We start from the raw sequence: 21801 nt of genomic DNA, 5'->3' as shown, positions 1-21801 counted from the left end.
TAGACAGTGTATGGGTTATAATTCTGATGCCAAACTGCATACAGCTTGTTAAATCCATGTTGTGGGTTTTCTTCCCTCTTAGGTATTTTTTCTTCCCTAATATATATCTTATGATGCATATCTAATATATAATTATATGTATAGGTTTCAGCTAGCGTGAAAGACAAATCCTAAAGAAAGCAAATAAAATAGAGACCGCGGGCTGGTCCTCTGACTCTCTTCTGCCAGGGTTGGGTAAATGAACTTCAGTCAGACCGTGAAGCCCCATAAAGCAGTCCCCCGGGGAAGGAAGGAGTTTGCAGGGGTGGAAACCCAGCATTCTGCGGAGAGAACAGACATCCCGACCAGCTGAGTCACGTGGTGGGAGGGGGCTCTCGCTCCCTTCTCCTCCACATCCCGTCCTCTGATGTCACAAGTCTGTTCTTCCCTGGGAGAGCTGATTAGCATTCAGTGGGTGCATTTGGCCGGTAGCGCGCGGCGCGGGCGAGCAAGCGGCCGGGCGGCGGGCGGGGGCGTGGCTGTCCCCCGGGAGCCGCAGAGGGACGGGGCGCAGGATGGCCGTGTTCTAACTGGGATCCTCGCTGACGTGTGGCCGCCGGCTCCTTGGCAGCTGTCTTTTTGGACCAGTAGGCAGAGGGAAACTGACGCTGACGAGCCTTTTGCATCTTGGAAGGGACTGTAATCTACTGTAGTGAAGAACAGAACCTCTCAATCACGCGGTGTAAATAAGAGACGGAGGGGAGTCCAAAGGAAAAGGAAGAGGAGGGGAAAAGTGTGTGTTGGGGGAGCGGGGAAAAGCATTTTTGGTGGATGGTATGAAGCCAGCCATGGAAACTGCAGCCGAGGAAAATACTGAACAAAGCCAAGAGAGAAAAGGTACCCAGCGCTCTGACAATAGCCTGTTTCAAGCTTTTCACTGGGGGTGCTTTCAAAGGGGTAGCCCGGTTTTGTGTCTCTTGTAAAATAGCTCTGAAACAATCCCTCTGGCAGGGTCTTGCTTTCAGGGTGGTTTTTGCCTGTAGGCTGATGTTAAATTAATAGAGCAGCCTTTCTTCAGCCCATTCCTGTTCCAAATCTTCCTACCGAATGTGGGATTTCTCAGGATGTCTGCAGTTGGTCACCTTGGGTAGCCAAATTGGGGAAACGGTCTTTTTTTTTTTTTTCATTAATATAATGAGTCGTAACTTAGGTCCCCTGTTCTGCATGTTATACTCCAGGGGCATGGAATGCGTTGTTTTCTGCTAATGCTGGGGAGGAACTGGAGGGGCCGCAAACTAAGTATTGCTTTGGTTCCGCTAATGTCGCAGTGATTTGAGGTGTTTTCTAGTTTTCTTATTGAATTTGATAGTTCTTTCCATGTACCAGGGCCTGACTGTGACTTGTAATAACCATTTACAGTGGGAGCTTCAGAGTGGGGATGTCAGCTCTGTCTCCTGGTGCTGATGGAGCGGGGTGGAGGGTCCCCTGCCGTTTATGACTTGGAGATTTGGAGGAGGAAAATTGGTAAAGGTCCTGTCCCTAAAGGGGAGTCTTATTACAGTGTGGACATAGGGAATGGCCTTTTTAGAGAAATGCATGTTTTGCAGAAAGAAAATGAAAGAAAATAGAAGCCGAAATTCATCTGTCTTTTCTTAGATAAAAACTGATCCCAAGTGCCCTAGCACATAGAATCCGTTCAGCCACTGTGAAATTACCATGTGGGGAGATGTCGCTCACCTGTCTCCCTCGCCCGAAGTTACAGACTGTCCTAGAGGCACAGGGACATCCTCTACACCTGCAGTGGCTCTAGTGTCACCAGCCTTCATGCCAAGGTTATTTCCCACGGCCCTGGGATTGACTGACAGTCACTAAACAATAGTGATTTTCCAGGGCAGGAACACAACTCTGTTTTACTTATGAAGATGTTGGTTGAACTGTCTGAAATTGTCAACCATTTTACACCTACAGACATGGCAATTTCCTGTATTCGAGCCTACCGGCAGGCTGGGTTACAAGCTGCTTGTTTTTATGCGGAATTTCTTCTGTACGCAGTACTTTAATAAGCAGCGCAATTTCATTTCTTCAATTAATTAAATTTCAAAGTCTGATAAAATCTGCATAACATGAAATTTACCATTTTAGCCATTTTGAAGTGTATGTTTCGGTGGCATTAAGTATTTTAATTTTAAAATTGGCAGTTGAATTCAATCCCTGCATGAAACCTACCTCCCCCCGCCACAACAAAACAGAAAGCTTGCCTTTTCTTGTATGTATATATTTTTAATTTATATGAATGAACGAATAGCAATAAGAGAAGCTCTGGTGAGTATTTATGAAGCTGAGAAACGGAGATAAAAGTATAGATTGATTTCCGCTGTGATTAGAGATGAAGTTTGAGGGGAGTAATCATGTAATAGCGCTGTTGGGAGGGCGCCTCTCACAGTTCACAGCAGTGTTTTCCCAAAATAGATGATTTCACGTAGTGCTCACTTTTTTATTAATGTGGTATTTGCCATATTAATAAACCAAATTAACCATTGATAAAGCATTCATAAAACCATCTTGGTCTCTGCAAAAACATACCTTTCTTTTTTTCCCTCTCCAAAAGCAAGCGAGGGGCATAAAACCGATATCAAATCCTCGCTGCACGACTGTGTGTCTCGTCCTCGTTTAGTCTTATGGGCTATTATTTTACATCAATCAAAGACTATTTAACACCGAATCCACAGGCTGGTTTTAGAGACAAAATGAGAAGCAAGAGGTGATTTCTGGAGGAACTTTAAAATTTGCCAAAATTGATAAACACCAGCTGTGAGGTAATTCAAAAATGCCAGGTGAACACAAGCTATTGTCACATGTAGAGTTCAGGCGTGAGTAAGCATGGCCAGGGCGTGTGTCGGCTGCCACCACCGGGGCTGTGGTCCCTATGGGACCCGCCACCAGTGCCCATTTGGAGGATGGCTTATCTGCTAATCTTCATTTAGACGAACAAGTTCACATGGCAGCTTCACCCAAGTCAAAACCCACACAAGTATCATCATTGTCATTTCCCAGTTTGCTCGTCCATTGTCATTCTAGGCCCACACGCGTGTCATGCACGCGCACGCACACACACACACACACAGGCATGAAGTGACAGGCACTAATGTTTCTGCCTGCTTGTCACTCCAGTATTCCTTCCAATTTCATTGGAAATGTATAAGATAAATGTTGATTTCCTTGAAATGTACATTTAAAATTTTCACATAATTGGGGTAGGCATTATATAATTCTTGAGCTGGTGGATCTTTTTTATGTGTGTGCTTTTCTTTTAAGCCTTTTCACAGCAAAGGATTTAATTTCTGAAATTAAATCCTATACATTTTGTCACTTCCCACAGAGTTTTTCATGCACATCTATTTTTTCCCCCTCTGTTCCTCCTTTCCCATTTGTTTTTAGTAGTTGGTGCTAGGGGCTATACCTGCAGAATTATTTGGATTATTATAAGAATAGAAATTAAACTTAGCTTTATAAATTGACCTCAACTTTTTTAGGTGGTCTCACTTCCTTCAGCAGGACAACAGAGCTATTGCTTATAATCAGGAGGGCTTTGCTCCTATTTTAAACAAAAATAATCCAAATCCTAAAAAATATATGTATGTGTGTTTGAAACTGCCTCATGGCTTTTGCTACAGAACACTACTAGATGGTCAGAATTCCCCAGAAATATTCAGCAGATATGCAGAAATTTTTAAGGAAAGCAAGCTGGTCTTCTCAGATGACGTAAGAAATGCCAGGTTATTACAAATAACGGTTTTTACATTGGAAGCATTAAATTGAATCAAACTGTAAGGATTGAGTAGACAGACGCACTGAAATGGAGTAAATGGAAGGAAGGAATGAGACTGAATCAAAGGAATTAGACCATGGGCCTCACTAATAAAGAGATGGAGAGCTAGGCTTCTATTTATTTCTGTGGAGTATTACTTGATGGCAATTCATTTGTGAAAACCAGTGCATCTGGAAGTACGGGGAGTGCTCAGTCAAGGGGTAGAAAAACAATTGAATCAATTGCTGTATTGTATGAAAAAAAAATCTGTGATGCAAATTGTTTTTATTACATGTAGGAAATTGGAATCTACTGAAACAATTATAGTCGAGCTAGTTAAGTGCCTGGAATTACTGCTGAAATAATTTGGAGAGTTCCAGGCATCAAACCACATAGGAAGAAAAATGTAGTAAATTGGAAACAATGTGTAATTGGAAATAAATTCTAGGACATAAGCAACATAAGAAATGAATTCAGATTGTTGACTTGTGTAAAAAATTAACACATTCATTTAAATTTTTTTGATCACATGTCATGTCTTATGTGTTTAGGTTTGGTTTTGTTTGTTTTAATTTAAATGTGTGCACTTTGGGCCCCATCTTATTTTTTTAGGAAGAAAACTCTTCTAGAATTTGTGGCCTGTGAGCTTAAACCCCTGAGGGACACATTTAACATGTTATGCTCTTCCCGGTGATGTAGAAATGATTTGATTTTGAGATTTTTATTGACAATTTCTAACTTGGTTACGTGAGTATGGTATGGAGAAAGTTTTAGATGCAGTTTTTCCCTCTAAGAATCTGCCAGGGAGGACATTTGAAGAGAGGGTGTCTGGGGATAGGCTGTAGAGAAACGCATGGTGGGCCAGATGGTGCTGGACGTATGTGGTAGGTATGATACAGCTTGCTTTTTACCTTATTTTATTTTATTTTATTTTAGCAAATTTAAGGGTGGAGAAGATCTCAGTGAGCCATCTGGCACATCTCCTGCTTTTATAATGTTGTTTCCGTTAGTAAATTTTTCAAGACTCGGCCTTGCTATTTCATTAGACAAAGAATTCTGACCCATTTCTGGAAATTTAGATTTGCCTTCCTTGAAATTGGGTGGAAACCTCAAGGTCAGATTGTGACATCACAAATGGCGTTTTTCTGTGACTTCAAGCTACAAGTTGATTTAGAGTAAATCATCTTAATGACATGACTTGGGAGCCTCGATGTACCTGAGAACGTGTGAAATAGCCAGTGAGTGTCCCCACAAAGTAAATTTCCCCTCACTGGGGCTCGGTGATGAATTGGATTGTTCCAGAGACACGCTCTTGCCTTTTTCTCCTTGGGACCGAATGTACAGCCCTGTGAGATGGCCGGCCAGGAATAGGGATGGCTGTGGGACCGAGGAACAAGACGACACACACTCACTTGTAAGAAAGGGAGGCTCCAGTCTCAGCTGCACAAATGTACCTGGTTATTCATTCATTCGTTCATTTAATAATACTCTCCTTTGAAACGTCACCCGTCCTCTAGCCTCCCAGCACACGTCACGGGCGTACAGGGGCGCTTCACTCGTCTTAGGGACCATTATGGATCTTGGTTTGAGCCTTAGTTTTGCCAACTCGGTGGCAGATTAAATAGCAGGACGACAGTGCCAGAGGGGAGAACTTTCCTCCTTATCCAGCCCAGGGACCTGTCTCTTCCGGACACGTGTAAAAAGAGAAAATAAACTTTCTCTTTTGGAGGCTGATCTGCTCAGTCGTGTTGACTTCCTCCTGTACTCAAGCCTTAACCAGCCACGTTCGGTGGCCAAGGTCAGCACGCTTCACCCATGAAGGCCAGAGAGTAAATACTTTAGGCTTTGTAGGCCACACAGTCTCTGTTGTAACTACTCACATCTACGGCTGTAGCACGAAACAGCCACGGATAGTATATCAGCTGATACATGGGGCCAAGTGCTGATGAAACGTTTTTGACAAAAACGGGGCTGTTTGCTGACCTCTGCTATTGATCGTGGTGGTGGTAGAGCTTTCCTTTAATATCTTAAATAATACCTAAAAATGAAGGACGATAGATCGAGCTTCCAAAGACCTTGCCTAGGGAGTATGGTCTTTCTAAGGAAGCTCAGTCTTTGTCACTTAGTTGGCTCTGGTGATTTACTTAGTTACTCAGCCTGGTCACAGAAATACATCATACTATCTAAGTAAATGGGGGAGAGAAGGCGGGGAAAGGTACAAGGCATTGTTTTGTTTTCCTTTCCTCAATTCCCCATTGTTTGTTTCATACCCACCTTTGGTGACTACCACCCGCGGTTGTGACCGTCCCCATCAGCCACCACCGCTCCCCTCAGCCCCAGCTCTACATAGTAGCTCAGATGTCACAGACTTTCGTGCATCTTCCAGAATATAGGGTGGTCTCCTGCCCATCCCTGGCTTCCGCTGTCTCAGGGGAACGTTTGCAGTCTTCCCTCGTAGAGCCTAAGCCAGGGCCTTCCTGGCTGTGTGTGTCCATTTTCTCATTTCTTGCCAGTTGCCCAGCATCGACAGTGTTTTAATAGACCATTCAAGCTGAGGCTTCTCCTTGCAATCCGGTGACTCCCTCCTAAATGTTGGGACCCTGTCCTTTTAAATACAATGTATACTGTGCTCTTTGAAATTTTTAGAATTAGTTTTATATTTAATGCCTCCAAGATTTGGCTCCAAAATCGAGAATAGACATGATTTTCTTTTCCTTCATGTCTAAAGATTTACTGTTGTAAAAAGGCCTTCCCGGAAGTATTGGAAAACAGCCATCCACTTGCTGACCCCATCTCCACATCTGCTGGAATAGGAGTATTTTTACGCTGAACTAAGCATGTCTGGCATGGCCGCCATGTTTTTGTCAGAAAACACATAAGCTTTGGGCAGTCCATGGTTTTTTATTGTCCTTGCCTGGTAGCCTGTGCCTGATTGCCTGACTGTCTGGAGACGTCCCCGTGCATGAGGAGATGAGAACAGAGAATGGACGTATCCTGTGCAGAGATGCAGGGAGTTGCATGGCCTGGTTTGGGTGAGGTCAGTGTGGTGGGGGACCTGGAGGTCGGTTTCTTGGTCCGCAGGGTCCCAGGGTGCTGCTGTGCTTTCAAACACATATTCTTAGCAGACATTTATTGGGCACCTGCAGTGCATTGGGCATGGAGAGAGAAATGTGTTTTAGAGGACGATGAAAATTTTCTAGACCAAAAGGGCTCGAGCTCCTTGCAGTGCTCTTGCCTGAGGTTGGTGTGGGCTCACAGCCACTTAACCTGCTTCTGGTTCTTTCCACCAGCCCCCTGGGTGTCTTTGCTCTCAGACCCATAGCACAGCCCACATCTGAGAGTGCATCTCCTGAGGAGAGAAGCAAAAATCTAAATCCAGGGAAAGTTGAGAGTTAAGTCCTTTCCAGAACCCCGAAATAACAGCAGGAGCTCGGGACCTGAGATCTTTCTTGAGGCGGTACAGAAGCGCGGCTCACCTCCACACTGACCTCAGAAAAACTCCTGTCGGGCTCAGCAAAGGGTAGAAACTTGTAGCAGGCGTGCAGGGCGCGCCAGGACGGTCTGGTGGGTTCAGAGGCGTGCCCTCCGCAGTCACACGGCCCAGGCGTGTACCCCGGCTCCTCCTCCCCTGGCTGCATGATCCCAGCATCTCCTTGCCCTTGCTCTCTCCATCTGGAAAGACAGAAGGCTCATCGCGCGGATTTGGTAGGATGGGCGTGGCAGACATCGTGACCTTGGATTACTGAGGTAACAGGTGCAGCGTGTTCTGCGTGGCGACTAGCACGTCGCGAGCGCTCCGGAAACGCGAGCTGCGCTCTCACTACTGACGACAAAGCAGCAGCGAGTAGCGTCCTTGCGCGGGTCTGATCTTGCCCTGGCATCTTCCCCCCGCCCCCTTTTAAACATCTTTAAACGTCTTTACATGTCTTACACAAGACGGTTTTGCTTTCCCTCGAAGCCGTAAAGGCTCTCTCTGAAACACCACCTAGAAAAGTCTCCGCTCGCCCGTGGGAGAGAAGCTCAGGAGTTTTCAGAGACCGTGCACGGTGCCGATGGGGGTCCCTAAAGGCTTTGTAAGCTTCCACACGCCCCGGGTCAGGCGTTCGCTCTACGGCCCCGCAGCGTGGCTGCTGGCTCAGGCCTCCCCCTCAGCGGTCCCAGGGCCCACGTGGAGCATTCTAACCTGATCTGATGGAATCACTGCTCTCACATCAACGTCAGAACCACTTTTTTTTTTCAAAGATTTTATTTATTCATTTGAGACAGGGAGATACAGAAAGAGCAGGGGGAGAGGGAGAGGGAGAAGCAGACTCCCCGCTAAGCCAGGGGCTCGATCCCGGGACCCGGAGATCATGACCTGAGCCGAAGGCAGATGCTTAACCATCTGAGCCACCCAGGCGCCCCAAGAATCACTTTTTATCCTTAAATATTTGTGACCCCCCCCCCCACAGAGCCTAACCCCTTGTGAGGTTTTGTGTGATTCGGAGACATAAGTTGGCCACAGGTGACCTTTTGAGCTCTTAGGGATTTTAAGATTGTGACCGCACTGTTACCAGGAGCGTTCTCTGAGTCAGGCACATTGGTGGATGCGTATCATTCCCTCCAGTCCCTTAAGATGTGGGAAAGAGGGTCCTATTAGCAGATAGGGACCTGAGTCCCCAGGAGGCCACTCATTACCATGTGTGTGAGGAAGCAGTGGTTGGAGCCCAAGACCAGGAGCCCTTTCTCTATAAAACCCTAGGAGGTAATTGGAACAGGACTTAATCCAGAACATTCTAATCTCTGAAGTACTGAGCTTAAAATGAGCTGACAGAGAATATTGCAGATGTCATTGGGAGGACAGGAGTTTTATCCAAGATTCAGCAGGCCAGGGGGTCGCTGGCCAGGTTTTCAAGGCTGGAGCTGGGTACCATCATGGAGGGGGAGCCTGCAGTCCCTCTTGCTTGTGTGGCTGCGGTGACTACGGCGCTCTGTTGGTTTGAAAGGGAAATAACCAGAAAGAACAGCAGTCTTGGGAGAAGCCAAATTTCCACTGTAAATAGTGTCTGCCCAAAGTGAGCATTCTAAGGGGCGGGGTGGGGGGACTTCATGGTGACCATAAGGAAGGAAAAGGCGATTTGGATGAGTTTTGCCGACGTCAAGAACGGAGGAGACGCCAGCGTTCTCGATTCCTCCTGCCTCGGTGATCAGCCGGTACGGAAAGGTTGCATTTCAGTCGTGCGTTTTGTAAACTCCTCGTTTCCTGTAACTGTGTGGTAAAAGAATAAATGCTGATGTAGAATCGTTGCTGGAGATAGAGACACTGACTCTTTGCCACCTGAAATTGGCAGTGAGCAGCAGAGCTGAAATGGAAATTGGCAGGTACCACTGGATGTACCCAGGCTCAAAGAACCACCAGTACCATCCCGTGCCAACCCTGGGGGACAGGGCTAGCCCCTTGAGCAGTCCAGGTAAATACAGCCTCGGGCTGAATTCTCATAGCAAGTTAACTGTTATCTTTAATATTATTATTTGTAATGGCTCTTTTAGTGTGGTGCTATTTTATGTTTTGTTTGATGCATTAATTTGTTCACAGGGGCGTGGGTGGAATTGGCCCTTGACGATTTTTTTTTAATCATCTTTTGTTTTTCTCTCCTCCTCTCCATTCCACCCCATCTTTGGCCTCTTTCTTCTCCCTCCTTCCCCTTTCCTTGCCCTCACCTCTTCTTCTCAAAGGGAGCAGTGTGCAATGACATAAAGCTTTGGGTTAACTGCGAAATTTCCAATGTCTGAACCAATAACGGGGTGGTGGTGGGTGTCACGTGTGTCCTCCTCCACGGCACCAAGAATGGGGCTGGGGCGCTCAAGGTGCCTTGGCTCCAAGAGGACCGGGAGTGTCCTCCAATGGCTTCCCAGCCCACTGCTTTGCAGCGCTCTGTCTGAACATCTTTGTCTTTGAGAAGGAAAAATCCAAGCCCATGACATGAGGATCGGATAACTGTGTACTCGATCCCATCAGGTAGGTCCGTTGGATCTGGTTTCCAGTTTCCTTGCTCACAAGGAGCACTGGTCTCAGAACTGCTAGGTGCTAGATTGGAGTGAGATGTGGGGGCCCAGAAGTGGGGAGAACGCCCACCCTCCCCATTCCCAAAGTCTACATATATCTTATGACCCGGCTCGGTTAGCTAAAACTCAGATGACTTCACATTATTTAGAATGTGGATAGAAGGGGAAGGTGGTGGGTCAGATAAACACAACAGGCTTCAAGTATTGCTGTGGTTTCTCGTGATTACTTAGTGATACTCCTCCCACATAGTTGCATTGCCAGCTTTTTCAGGAATCAGTCAGAAATGATCGTGTGGAATCTACAACTCGAGAAAGAGCAACCCTGGGGTACAGTGTAGGACACGCATTGAGTTACAAAGTCTAACACCTATCATTAATTTAAGAAAACTTTTTCTCGTAAAACCCAGATTGTGGTTTCCGGTTAATTAACATGAAATCCAGTTTCGGATTTCTACATCCTGAATTCCGCATTTCTTCTTTTGGCATATGGCTATCAGGCACCAGCTGCGCGTGTGTGTGTGTGTGTGTGTGCGTGCGTGTGTGTACGCAGTGCCAGTTAGAGAAAGTGAGCAAGAAGTGACATAGACATTTGTTCTCATAGATTGTTCAAGGAATGGAGATGGTTCCGGAATCTTGATTGAGAAATTGCTGTTAGGCGTGGTCTGTCCCTACAGCGGAACGCTGTTCAGCAATAAAGCGGAATGAGATGTTGTGTATATTCCAGCACGGGTGAAACCCAAAAACATTATGCTGAGTAAAAGAAGCCAGACATAAGAATCAGCTATTGTCTGATTCCATTTATATTACATTTCCAGAATTAGCAAACGCACGGAGACAGAACACGGATTCCTGTGTGTCAGAGGCTGGAGGACAGGGAGAGTGGGCAGTGGAGCAATGGGAAGGTTTTAAAGTGACACTGTGGTGACATTGTGGTTACATAACTCTGTAAATTCACGCAGAGCCATCGAACCGTACGCTTCACACAGGTGAATGTTATAGGTAAACTGTATAAAAACTCCCCCCCCCGCACGATTAGATGTGCGCAGTTCACGGGGGAACGGGGGGGGGCGGTGGGAGGTATTTGGTACCAGGACAGGAAGGCCTCCAAGTTACTAGAAACTGCTAAAAGAGAATGATGTTTGTCTTAAAAAGTGTATTGGAGGACACCAGGCTGGCTGGAGATGGAGAATAACCCGAAGTGTCTCTCCTGGACTGCTCTTGACTCCGCAGCTGGACCCCGAAACGCAGGCCTTCTAAGGAGCGGTGACAGCTGAGAAGAAAATTTTTCTGAGAAGAAAAATAGAGGCTTTATTCCGCCCCCCCACCGAAACTTTTGGGGCCTAATTTGTTTCAGAATTCAGAAGAGTTTGGGTTTTTGAAAAGTAAGGTGGGACACACACCCCGTGTGCCTCCCAATAGCGCTCGCCAGGCCTGGGCGCCCCCCAAATCCGCCGCCTCCATCTCTGTGGAGAGCCCAGGCCTGGGAAATGGAGCCCGTGAACAGCCTCTTGTGCATTCAGCTCAGGTTTGGGCACCAAGTAAGCTCAGGTCGCAACCGGTGTTGTTCCCAGCCGAGCTAGACAAAAAACCCAAATCCCATGCTTTCAGTTTGTGGAATTCTGGGACGGTAGGGGGAGACAGGCCGAACTCGGGTTCTTGTTGAGGGGGAGAAAACAAAAGCATTAGACCTGCTTTCTAGAATCATCTTCCCAGATCCTGCAATGGCCTTTATGCGCACAAAGTTCGACCTTTCCGTGTGTATTGCCTACAGTCATCGGAACACACACGCCTCTGGGGCGCGTGCGCTGGGGACGGTGTGTGGCCGAGCCAGCCGCACGGCCCTTACACAGCACGGCCCCCGCGAGGGGACCAGCCCAGCCATGTGAGCGTCTTCCCAGTTGCTTGGAGATTTTGCTGGCTCTTAAATCAACGCAGTTGCCATTCTGTACTTAGATCCCAAAGCAGATGGTGTGAGGGGAGAAAATAGAGAATTCCATATGGCTCTGGTGTGTTCCCCCCTCTCCCCCCAGAGTTCTCAGTTTCTTTCCGGGGGGGACGGGCGTGGAGGTTTCCAGAGAGGACGAGCAGATCCTTGCCGAAGGAAAATGCCTCTCACACCTATGCGGCGGTGAACGCGGTGACCCCCTCCCCCTGCTCCCCCAACTTGCTTCTTCCCCACTGGAAAAGTCAAGGTGGTTCCACTCTGCTTTGCACACCTTCATCCTTTCATGTCCCTCGTTTTTGGTGTAACTTCCCAGGAGAATTACAGTTTTAGGACTCGGAGAGTTAAACCTTTGCCATCGGTTTCTTTTTTTTCTTCCTTTTTCATTCTGTAACCACTTTGGCCAGGTTATGTGCACATCGTGTCGAGGCCTGCAGGGAATCCGAGGCTGGGGGCCACGTGGACGACCCCGCGCCGTGCTGCCCGGGGGCCGGGCCCGAGATGGTGGCATTCGTGCCGCAGCTGCCTTCGTCTGAATGTGGTGCTGAACGTAGGGCCGTTGTGTGGCACCAGATCCTCTGCTCGGAGCGTGATCTGCGGACCCGCCCACTTGGCCTCACCTGGAAGCTTGTGACAAATGCAGAGTCTCAGGCCCCAACCCAAATCTGCTGACTCACAGTTTGCATTTCAACAAGATTTCCAGATGGTTCCAGTGCAGGTTAAAGTTGAGAAGCACTAACTTAGAGGAAGGCCCAAGAGTAAGAAGGGAGAACTGGAAAGGAATTGACGAAGTGATTTTTATCCTCCAGAGATCTAGAAATCTCTTTTTCTTTGGAAAAGGCTGAGGATTGCTTCAGGGATTCACTCTTCCCCGTCTGTCTGTGGAGAGGCCTCTGCAAGAGTCGCCAGTCACTGAGGCTCTGAGTCCTGGTTAGTCTGAAGGACAGTGACCTTGGATTCTCTCTCTGTCCGCCTGAACCTCCCCTCGTTCCTGTGTTTAAAATCTTGCTGAAGGAGAGTGGGGGAGGGGAAGCGGGAAAGCCTTGTGTCCTCGTGGCAAAGAGAGGGTGAGGAGGACGTTAGTGCAGGCTTGGGAGAAACTCTCGGATGTCCCTTGTCGTGTTCTTTAATATAATCCAGTGACTTGCTGGTTGCTGTTACTTAATCTGGGCTCTAAGCACATGGACCAAGGATGACCCTTTATGCACCAGTCCATCCAGGGTTCAGTGTTCAGTCTGATAGCCAAGCGGCGGCAAGATCATCCCCTCTGCCAATCACTAGTCCCCTCTCTGCCCATCTCCCAAACCCAAATTTTTCTGATTCTTGGTTTGAGATGGCCGTAGATCCTTCCAGAAATCCAAAGAGCGCACCCTCTCACACATGGACCACCCTGGATGGTGTCGGGCGTGCGTGTGTGGGTTGAGGTGCGAGTCGAGCAGGAAGCCCGTGTGTCCACTGCTGTGATCAGGCCCCGGCCGGGTTCTGGGTGGTTGCCCTGGTGTGACCCGGGAAGGCAAGCCCCCTCACACCTCCAGCCTGTACCCCTCTGGCCCCTGCGAGGCGGGAAGTGCTGCTGGGTGGTTATTCTGTAGGGTTGCTCTTTCCTAACCCAGGCTTGGAAGGCCACTAAGTTCGAGGTCTTTCCTGCACATGCTAGAACTGTATTTCCAGGTCGGCTGGGGGGCCCCTCATCTTTTCGTGTACGTCGCTGAGGCCCCGTCTGTGGCTGGGTGTCACCTGTAGCCGGGGGCGTGGTCGTGCTGTGTGGACGCTGATGGCCCGGCCTCTCTGCTCTCGAGAGTCTGGTGGCAGAGGCCTTCTTCCCTCGCACGGCCGACGGCTGCCGTAACTGCACGTGGTGCGGCTTCAACCAGGGTTCACGGTGGCCACAGCGCAAGCGGGTCACAGCCCAGGTTCGCGCAATAACGTGTCTGAGGGTTTTTGGCGGCGGCGGCGGCTGGTTTAGAGTTCTTTGCAGTTGGTTTTCCACCATGGATCAATCATTTCATTTTTGAATCACCTGCAGTCTTCATGGAACATGTGCCGTAGACAGCAGTTCACAATTTTATCGCTCATTTACCAAAGCCTATTGTTATGTCAGCCAAATAGATATAATTTCTTGTTTATGAATGTTCATTTTTTATCAGCTATCTTGTGAGTATGTGATTAGCACTTGATTATGTAACAGTAGCTGCCATGTCCAGAACTCCCTTTGCCTTTTGGTCTCATGGCTGATTGTCTCAGCGCAGGGTCGGCAAACAGAGAAAGCACAGATGAAAAGCACATTGATCAGTATTGAAGATCTGGAGCTTTCTATCAGACACAACATCTAGTTTTAGGGACAACAACTTGGATTATCCAAAGCAGCGATTCTCATCTTTTAGAAATAGTGACATCTGGTCTTCGCTTCCTTTATGGCACCCCTTGTGTGCTGTGTTTCTGTTGGAGTTAATTAAAATGAATTGTGCTTCGAGACCCTCTGCCACCCTTAAGAGCTGACTGAGATACTGTGGGGTAGGAGGCTCGAGTCTGCCCACCTCCCCGGGCTGCGTCCTTTCGGGCATCCCTCCTGTTCACTCACAGATAAGCCACACCCACCCACGTGTTTCCATGTCTGTCAGAAGCTTATATAAAATGGCTTTTGTGCTAAACAGAAATCTCTGCATCTCAGAGAGTCATTTAGGTGGGATGAGGCTTGCATTTTATCTGGAAACTTCTGTGGACAGTGCTTTCCCCTGAGGAATAATTCTAGTGGTAAAATGTGAGGCTGGGGGAAGTAATGGGATCAAAATGAGCCTTTCTATGCTCTTAAAACAACTCTGTTGACGTTCATGTGCTCTTGCCCAGTGGTAATAAACGGAGGTTATGGACATTCCTGGGAGGACTTGACTTAGCCCAAGCTGGTGATGCCACCCACCGCATTTTTTGTAAATAAAATTTTATCAAAAACCCGCCCCGCCCATTCACGTACAGATCGTCCGTGGCTGCTTTCCTGCCACAGCAAGAGAATTGAGTGGTTGCAACCACATTCCCTGCAAAGCCAGAAATATTTGCTATCCGGCCCTTTACAGGGGAAGAAAAGCCTGCCAACCCTTGACTTGAAGTATTCGCATTCTTAGCCCACGTCCAAAATTTAATCTACTTACGGAAGGCAACACCCAAAGACTTTGCTAGTCACTCACTTTCCTGAGATCATCATCCAAGATCCCTCCCCTTCGCTCCAGGCTCCAGAATCCTTGCTACCCAAGGGGACCCACTGTTCATAGGCTTTAGGCTAAAGCCCCGTCCTTCTTCAGAGAGTACTTTGACTCTTTCTGGAAGCTCAGCCCCTCCAGTGTGTTTCAGGTCGTGCTCTCACTGTCACCATGATAAGCCAAGTCCTGTGAAATGCTGTCAGGGTGTCCTTTCATCAGCTGTGCCATCTGGTATACTTCCGCAAGGTTTCTGTTCTGTGAACTGGAAAGACCGTTTCTATTTTATTAAGTGTAATATTGGGGGTCATTTATTTTTAAAGCTTTATTTGAGAGTGAGAGAAAGAGCGAGAGCATGTGTGGGGAAGAAGAGCAGAGGGGAGAGAGAGGGAGTGTTAAGTAGACTCAGTGCTGAGCACGGAGCTGAGCGGGGCTCGATCTCATGACCCTGAGATCACGACCTGAGCCGTAGCCAAGAGCCGTCTGCCCAGCTGCATGCACCATCCAGGCTCCCTGGGTCATTTTTTTTTTTAAGTTTTTATTTTAATCACCCAGTACTCATCAGGACAAGTGTACTCCTTAATCTTGGGGGTCATTTCTCTAAGGGATATTTTGAAGTATGAGCCTCTGATGCCCTGAATCAGAATCACCAAGGAAGCTGGTTAAACATTCAGATTCCTGGGCCCCACCCACCTTGGGATGGGTCGCAGGAATTTGGTATGTTTTAATAAGTTCCCCCAGACAATTCAGATGCACTCTCATAACCGTGGTTAGGGAAATAGGTCCTTGTTAGGCCATCTTTGGCAGAGTGTCATTTCAGTTCAAAACAACTTTCTGAAGAGCAACGTCAACTTGAAATTCAAAGGCAACTTGTATACATATTGGCCATCAGTATGCCCCAAACCAAATCAGCACATCCCTAGCAGACTGTGCTGCTGAATTTGACGCCAACGCCTCTTGATGTTCTTATCCTTGTCATTGCATCTTTCTGTATTAACAAAAATGTGAAAAGGTCCTGTTGTAGAGCTGTGGCTGCATACTCATCACCTACTGTCACGCACCAAATTACCTTGAATTTAGCAGCTAAAAACAACATACGTTATCTCAGTTCCTGTAGCTCAGGAGTCTGGGCTTGGCTTAGCGGTCCCTGGGTCTCCAACGAGGCCGCCATGAAAGTGTCAGCTGAGGCTGCAGTCTCATCGAAAGGCCCAACCGTGGAAGAATCCACTTCCCAGCTCACTCCTGCGCTTGTTGGCAGGACTCGGTCCCATACAGACTGTTGGCCCAAGACTTCTCTTGATGCTTTGCCACGTGTGCTTTCCCATAGCTCCCTCAGGACTTGGCAGCTGGCTTGCTCAGAGCAAGTGAGCGGATGAGAGAGAAAGTGCCGGCAAGACAGAAATCATGGTCCTTGGAAACCTCATCAAGGAAGCAGGTCATTAGGTCCAGGCCACGCTCAGGGAGAGGGAATCCCACAAGGGTGTGAACGTGAGAAGGCGCAGGGCCGCCTGCCACAAGCCGCATATGCGTTTCAGAGTGGAAGCGCGTCCTTCGTCCCCAGAGTGTGCTCTTCTCCCCTTCATGACAATTGCCCCTTCACTTTCCTGGTACCGGGTTCTGCAGCCACAGGATATGTCCCCCAAGCCCACCCCACCCAGCTGGGGGGTGGCTCCTGCCTTTTGCTGCCAATCTTTTGTTCCCCAGAGAGATTCACAACCTCTTAAAATTACTGGTGTCTTTTGTGAACATCAAACTTAAGACACGGGTCTTTTTTTTTTTTTTTGAAGGTATGCTTGACATGCCTGAGGTGCGTATATTTAAAGTGGCCTATTTGATAAGTTTGACATAGGAATGTGCCTGTGAAACCAGCAGCACAAGCCAGAAGGTGACCTGGCCATCAATCCACAAGGGCCCCGGGGTCCCTTCATAAGCCCTCCCTCTCACCTGCCCTCTCCAAGCAACCACTGATGTGCTTTCTGTCTCCCTGGATTGGTTTGTATTTTCTGGAATGGCCCTTCTGACGATTTGTTCACATAAATTCCTTCACCGTTTCTCACCGAGCCATTCCTATAAAATGTGGTGTGACATTGACTGTGTTAAATAATAAAAATCCAACTGCGTAAATCGTAAAGATCCAATTGGTTTTGTTAGATGATTGATGAATCCGTCGGCATCCCATTTAGCAAGTAGAGAGGGCTCTGAATATTTGTTCAGAATGGAAGGTTTTCATAGGAGGGTGGGGCAAGAAAGTTTTAGCAGAAAGAAAGGATTGTTCTAAGCAAGGCCCTTCTTCCCTTAGGGGGAAAAGCAAGAGGTCTTATCATGCGGACGACCTCATCTTTCTTCAGGGGATGGAGAAAACCCCTGTGGCAGACTCTTTGGTGCTGGCTGATTGAAAAAACCCTGACTGACTGGTTATGACTGCATTTCTGGGAGAGGTCGAAATAGCAGATAGAGTAGGTGTTAAGCCCCTGGTCTGGGGACTTGGCCTAAGTGATGCCATTTTGGGCCTGCGGTTTTCTTATTAACAGTTGCTTAATGGCTCTAACTCTTGTCTGATTTTCATCCTTCCTGCCTCTGTGGAACACGCCCTGTGCCCTTTGACTAAAACTCTGAAAGGCCTGTTATGCTTGCACCCACTCCAGTTCCGCCTACACAGCGGGGCCAGATGGATGTCTTACAAGCACCCCTCAGGGCCCTGTTCACTCGCCTGTTCATGAACCAGCCTCTGGCCCCCCTGCCTGCCAAGGGAAGCACACAAGCTTTCGGGTTGGGCCAGGGGAGGGCCCCAGCTGCCTTCCCGGCTTCTCCCCTGACGCTGCCCTGGTGTCTCCATAGACTCGGCCACCTCCTGAACTCTCCCCATACGCCCCGCATCCTGTTGGGCCTGCTCTCCTCCCGTACACGTTTGTCCATCTGTCCTAACTGCCGGGGTAGGGAGATCTGTCCCTACCTCACTCCCCATGTCCCTGAGTCAAGTCCCTTCTCTCTGGTACTTAAATGATTTCTTGTGTGTTTATGTCGCTCAGCCCACTCCCAAGTGGGGCCCCTGGTGGCCCCCCGGCATGGCGCCTCCCAGCCGCGATTCACCAGGAGCCCACAGATGCCGTCGGCCAGATGGTCGAGGAAGTTGAGTGCCTCTAAAGCTTGCTAGTGCACAGTTCTCAAGTTTCCTGAATACCCTGCAGTTCCCCATGCTTCTAAAATCTGTCTTCTGAACTTAGAGCTAGCTTCCCCTACTCTCCGTCAGCCTCCCCGACGTGCCACTCCCCCACGTGACAAGGCAAAGGGCACACACAGTGATCTTCAGCAAAAGCAGAGCCACTTCCCACCAAGGGCAAAGGAGGACACCAACAGGTGTCTGTTTCTTGAACTCGTTTATTCTTATTTTGTGAATATAGCATTACTTTGGTAATAATTATCTTGTACTGCTCATGCCATATTACAAATGTTAGAGGCTAATCTATTTTAAGATTTTCACAACATGCCACAAATATGAACATTTCTTATTTAATAGATTTTAGGACAAGAATTTAAAAGGATCTGTTGAAAAGCTATTCCCTTTGTGTCATTAAAAATAGTTTCAGCATTCTTAGCGTTATACCATTGAACGTTAAGGTCAGTGACTCTAAAGAAGGCCGAGAGAGAAGGGGGAAGCAGACTGTCATTCAAGTGATTTCTCATTAAGTGCTTTATCAGGAAGCCCCCCATCCATTGACTTCATGATACCTTTTTAATGCCTCGTACCAGCAGTTCACAGGCTTTTGGGTATTAGGTCCCCCTCACACTCTTAAAAATAACTGAAGACTCCAAAAAGCTTTTGCTGAAGTGGGTTATATCTGTAAGTATTTTCTGTATTAGAAATTAGAACAAATTTATTATTAAATAATGAACTTATTTAAAATAACAATAAGGAATCCATTACATGTTAACATTGTGTTCAGGAAAGATAACTACTTTTCAAAACAAGCAAGCAAACAAAACTTCAGTGAGAAGAATAGTACTGTGCTAGGTTTTTGCAAATGTCCTGGATACCTGACTTACTGTCAGACAGCTGGGTTCTCCTATCTGCCTCTCCATTCATCCACAGGCATCTTGGGTAACTAGTTGTGGTTGACGTGCGGGATGAAAACTTGGCCTCTCGCAGATGTGTAGCTGGAGAACGGAGGAATGGTTTAATGGCCTTGCCATATATTTGTGGAACTCCTCCTTGATAATACACCCAAATTCAACAGGTGGTGGTTTCCTAAAGATTATTTGTAATGTGGAATCTGAAGCCATATCTGTGACCTTTTTTGGACTCTGTTCCATTCCCATCTGTCACTCTCAATTGCACTCTGATTGGCTCCGTATGCAAGAACGATTTTGCAACCTTACATATTGGTCATGTGGAAAATACTGGTTCTCTGAGTCGCGCAGATCTTCCAAATCCTGACACATTTCATTAAACCATACCCAAAAAGCCCCGTTTGTTAATATCGCCACCAATTTCATCCAGAAGTCTTTCAAGTATTGGGAAGCTGGCACTCTCTTCTGTGGCAGGTACAAGTTTTCCAGAATCAGTGGGTAACCACTACCATCAATGGCTTTCTAGGTCACTTCGATCATTTCTGAGAATATTTCTGCCAGACACCCAAGTCTTACTAACTATAGTCTGTCTGTCACTAATTCAAGAAAAAAAAATGATGTTCTAAAACAAAAAAAGGTGCTAGTTTAGCTCGCAACTCAGTCACGCTAGAACTTTCTGTCAGGACCGCCATCGCACTTGGATGTGCAGCGGGTGTGCTTTATGCCTCCAGTTTTATCACACACACTATTCGAAAGGTGTATACTCGGGGGGGTTGAGATATGAGAAAATTAATAATTTCCTTTACTGTGTCAAGGACCTTTTTAAGTAAAACTATTTTTAAAAATTTTTTAAAGATTTATTTAGAGAGTGTGAGTGGGGGGAGGGGTAGAGGAAGAGAGAATCTCAAGCAGACTCCCCACTGAGCATGGTACTGACGTGGGGCTTGAACTCACAATTCTGAGATTGTGACCTGAAATCAAGCTGGAAGCTCAATGACCGAGCCACCCAGGTGCCCTCCCACCTTTTATTTTCTAGTGTTCTTTTCTGTGAGGGTGTGCTGGAGAATGCACTGCTGTCGCCGGGTGTGCTATGCGAATGTCAGCGCGGTGAACACAGTAACATCTTAGGGGCACCCGGGGGCCTCCGTCGGTTACACATCTGACTTTTCATTTCAGCTCAGGTCGCGATTTCAGGGTTGTGAGATCAATCCCCGTGTCAGGCTCTGTGCTCAGCACAGAGTCTGCTTGGGATTCTCTCTCTCCCTCTCTCTCTGCCCCTCTCCTCCCTTCCACTGTCTCTTTCTCTCTCTCTAAAAAATAAAAGCAATGAATCTTTGAAAAAAAATAGTACTATCTTAGTGCTATTTATAAAAAAGAGTTTTAACCTCGCAGACCTCCTGAAAGTGTCTCTGGTCTCCCAGGACTGCCCAGGCCATGTCTCTGCACCCCCCCGCCTCAGTTTCCCTTTTCTGCCCTTGTGGGGTGGGCAGAATAGAATGCCCTGGGGGTGGGTGAGAAATGCAGAAGCCCGTCCTCTCCCCAGACCTGCCTAAACAGAATCTGCATTTTAATGAGATCCCTAGGGAATTTCTAGGCACAGTAAAGTTCCAGAGGCACTGCTGCTTAACAGGGCTCTGCAAACTTTTCCTGTAAAGGGCCAGATGGCAAATATCGGTGGCAACTACTCAGCTCTGCCTTTGCAGCTTGAAAATAGCCACACGCAGTACATACACTAGTGAACGTGGCTGTGTTCCAATCAAACTTTATTTATGGACACAGGGAGTTGAATCTCATAGCCTCGTATCGTGAAAGAATGAGAAAATATGAAAGAATATTATTCTTTGACATTAAAAACTCCTTTAGAAATGTAAAAAGAGCGTGTGAGTTCACAGGCCACAGGAAGAGCGGAGCGTGGCCCTTGGGCCACAGTTTGCTGCCCCTTCTCTGCCACGCTTGCTCTCCAACTTGGACGCTCATTGTCTTTTGTCCTTCAAAAAGGCGAAAGCTCTCATTCCCGAGGGGGCGCCTGGGTGGCACAGCGGTTAAAGCGTCTGCCTTCGGCTCAGGGCGTGATCCCTGCGTTGTGGGATCGAGCCCCACATCAGGCTCCTCCACTATGAGCCTGCTTCTTCCTCTCCCACTCCCCCTGCTTGTGTTCCCTCTCTCTCTGGCTGTCTCTATCTCTATCGAATAAATAAATAAAATCTTTAAAAAAAAAAGGCGAAAGCTCTCATTCCCGAGTCCCAGCCCCAGAAATTCTGATTTAATGGGTCTGTGGTGAAGTCTGGGCGGCAGGGCTTGAATCTTGAATTTGAGATCTTCCTGTGCTATAATGTTTTTAAAACAAAGTGAAGTTTAAGGTTGGTTGGTTTGTTTTTAATTGTAGAATTTGACACAGACCAGGACTGCCCTTGTCACCCTAGGGTGGGGGTCCTCGCAGGCGGCACTCTTGACGTTTTGCACCCTGGCCGCCTTCGTGTGATGCGTGCATGCGCTCCGTGGGAGGGGGGTGCGGTTCGCAGGCAGGGGTCCCGCGCGGTCCCTGGCTTCTACCTGCAACACGTCAGTAGCCTACTCCCAGTGGTAATGACTAAAAGTGTCTTCCCGTGCTGCCATCAGGCCCCCGGAGGGCAGAAGCGGCCCTGTTTGAAAACCACTGATGTAAACAACGTATCCGTGTTTGCTTATGCTCTTGGGTTTCTCCGCCTTGGGACTCCTGGTAATTGTGCGGCTGTCCTGCGCGCTGTAGGGTGTCGAGCGGTGGCCCT

At 47.7% G+C, this 21801-nt stretch overlaps 1 protein-coding gene across 4 annotated transcripts in view; it reads left to right on the top strand.

Moving 5' to 3' along the window:
* The first annotated feature begins 314 nt into the window (after positions 1 to 314).
* GPM6B (glycoprotein M6B) overlaps positions 315 to 21801 on the top strand; it is a 46064-nt gene continuing 24577 nt past the window's right edge. For 2 of the 4 annotated variants that reach the window (XM_019808139.2, XM_019808140.2), the window contains exon 1: positions 342 to 876. In XM_019808139.2, the coding sequence (XP_019663698.1) occupies positions 816 to 876 (61 nt within the window). In that variant the 5' untranslated portion in view covers positions 342 to 815. Of the gene's footprint in view, positions 877 to 9117; positions 9238 to 21801 lie in introns of all 4 variants that reach the window. The other 2 variants (XM_019808138.2, XM_019808137.2) reach the window with 2 other exon arrangements.

Source organism: Ailuropoda melanoleuca, chromosome X (assembly GCF_002007445.2).
Source record: "Ailuropoda melanoleuca isolate Jingjing chromosome X, ASM200744v2, whole genome shotgun sequence".
NCBI classification, from domain to species: Eukaryota; Metazoa; Chordata; class Mammalia; order Carnivora; family Ursidae; genus Ailuropoda; species Ailuropoda melanoleuca.
The sequence above is the reverse complement of the archived record's forward strand: the minus strand, read 5'-3'. Positions and strand labels throughout refer to the sequence as shown.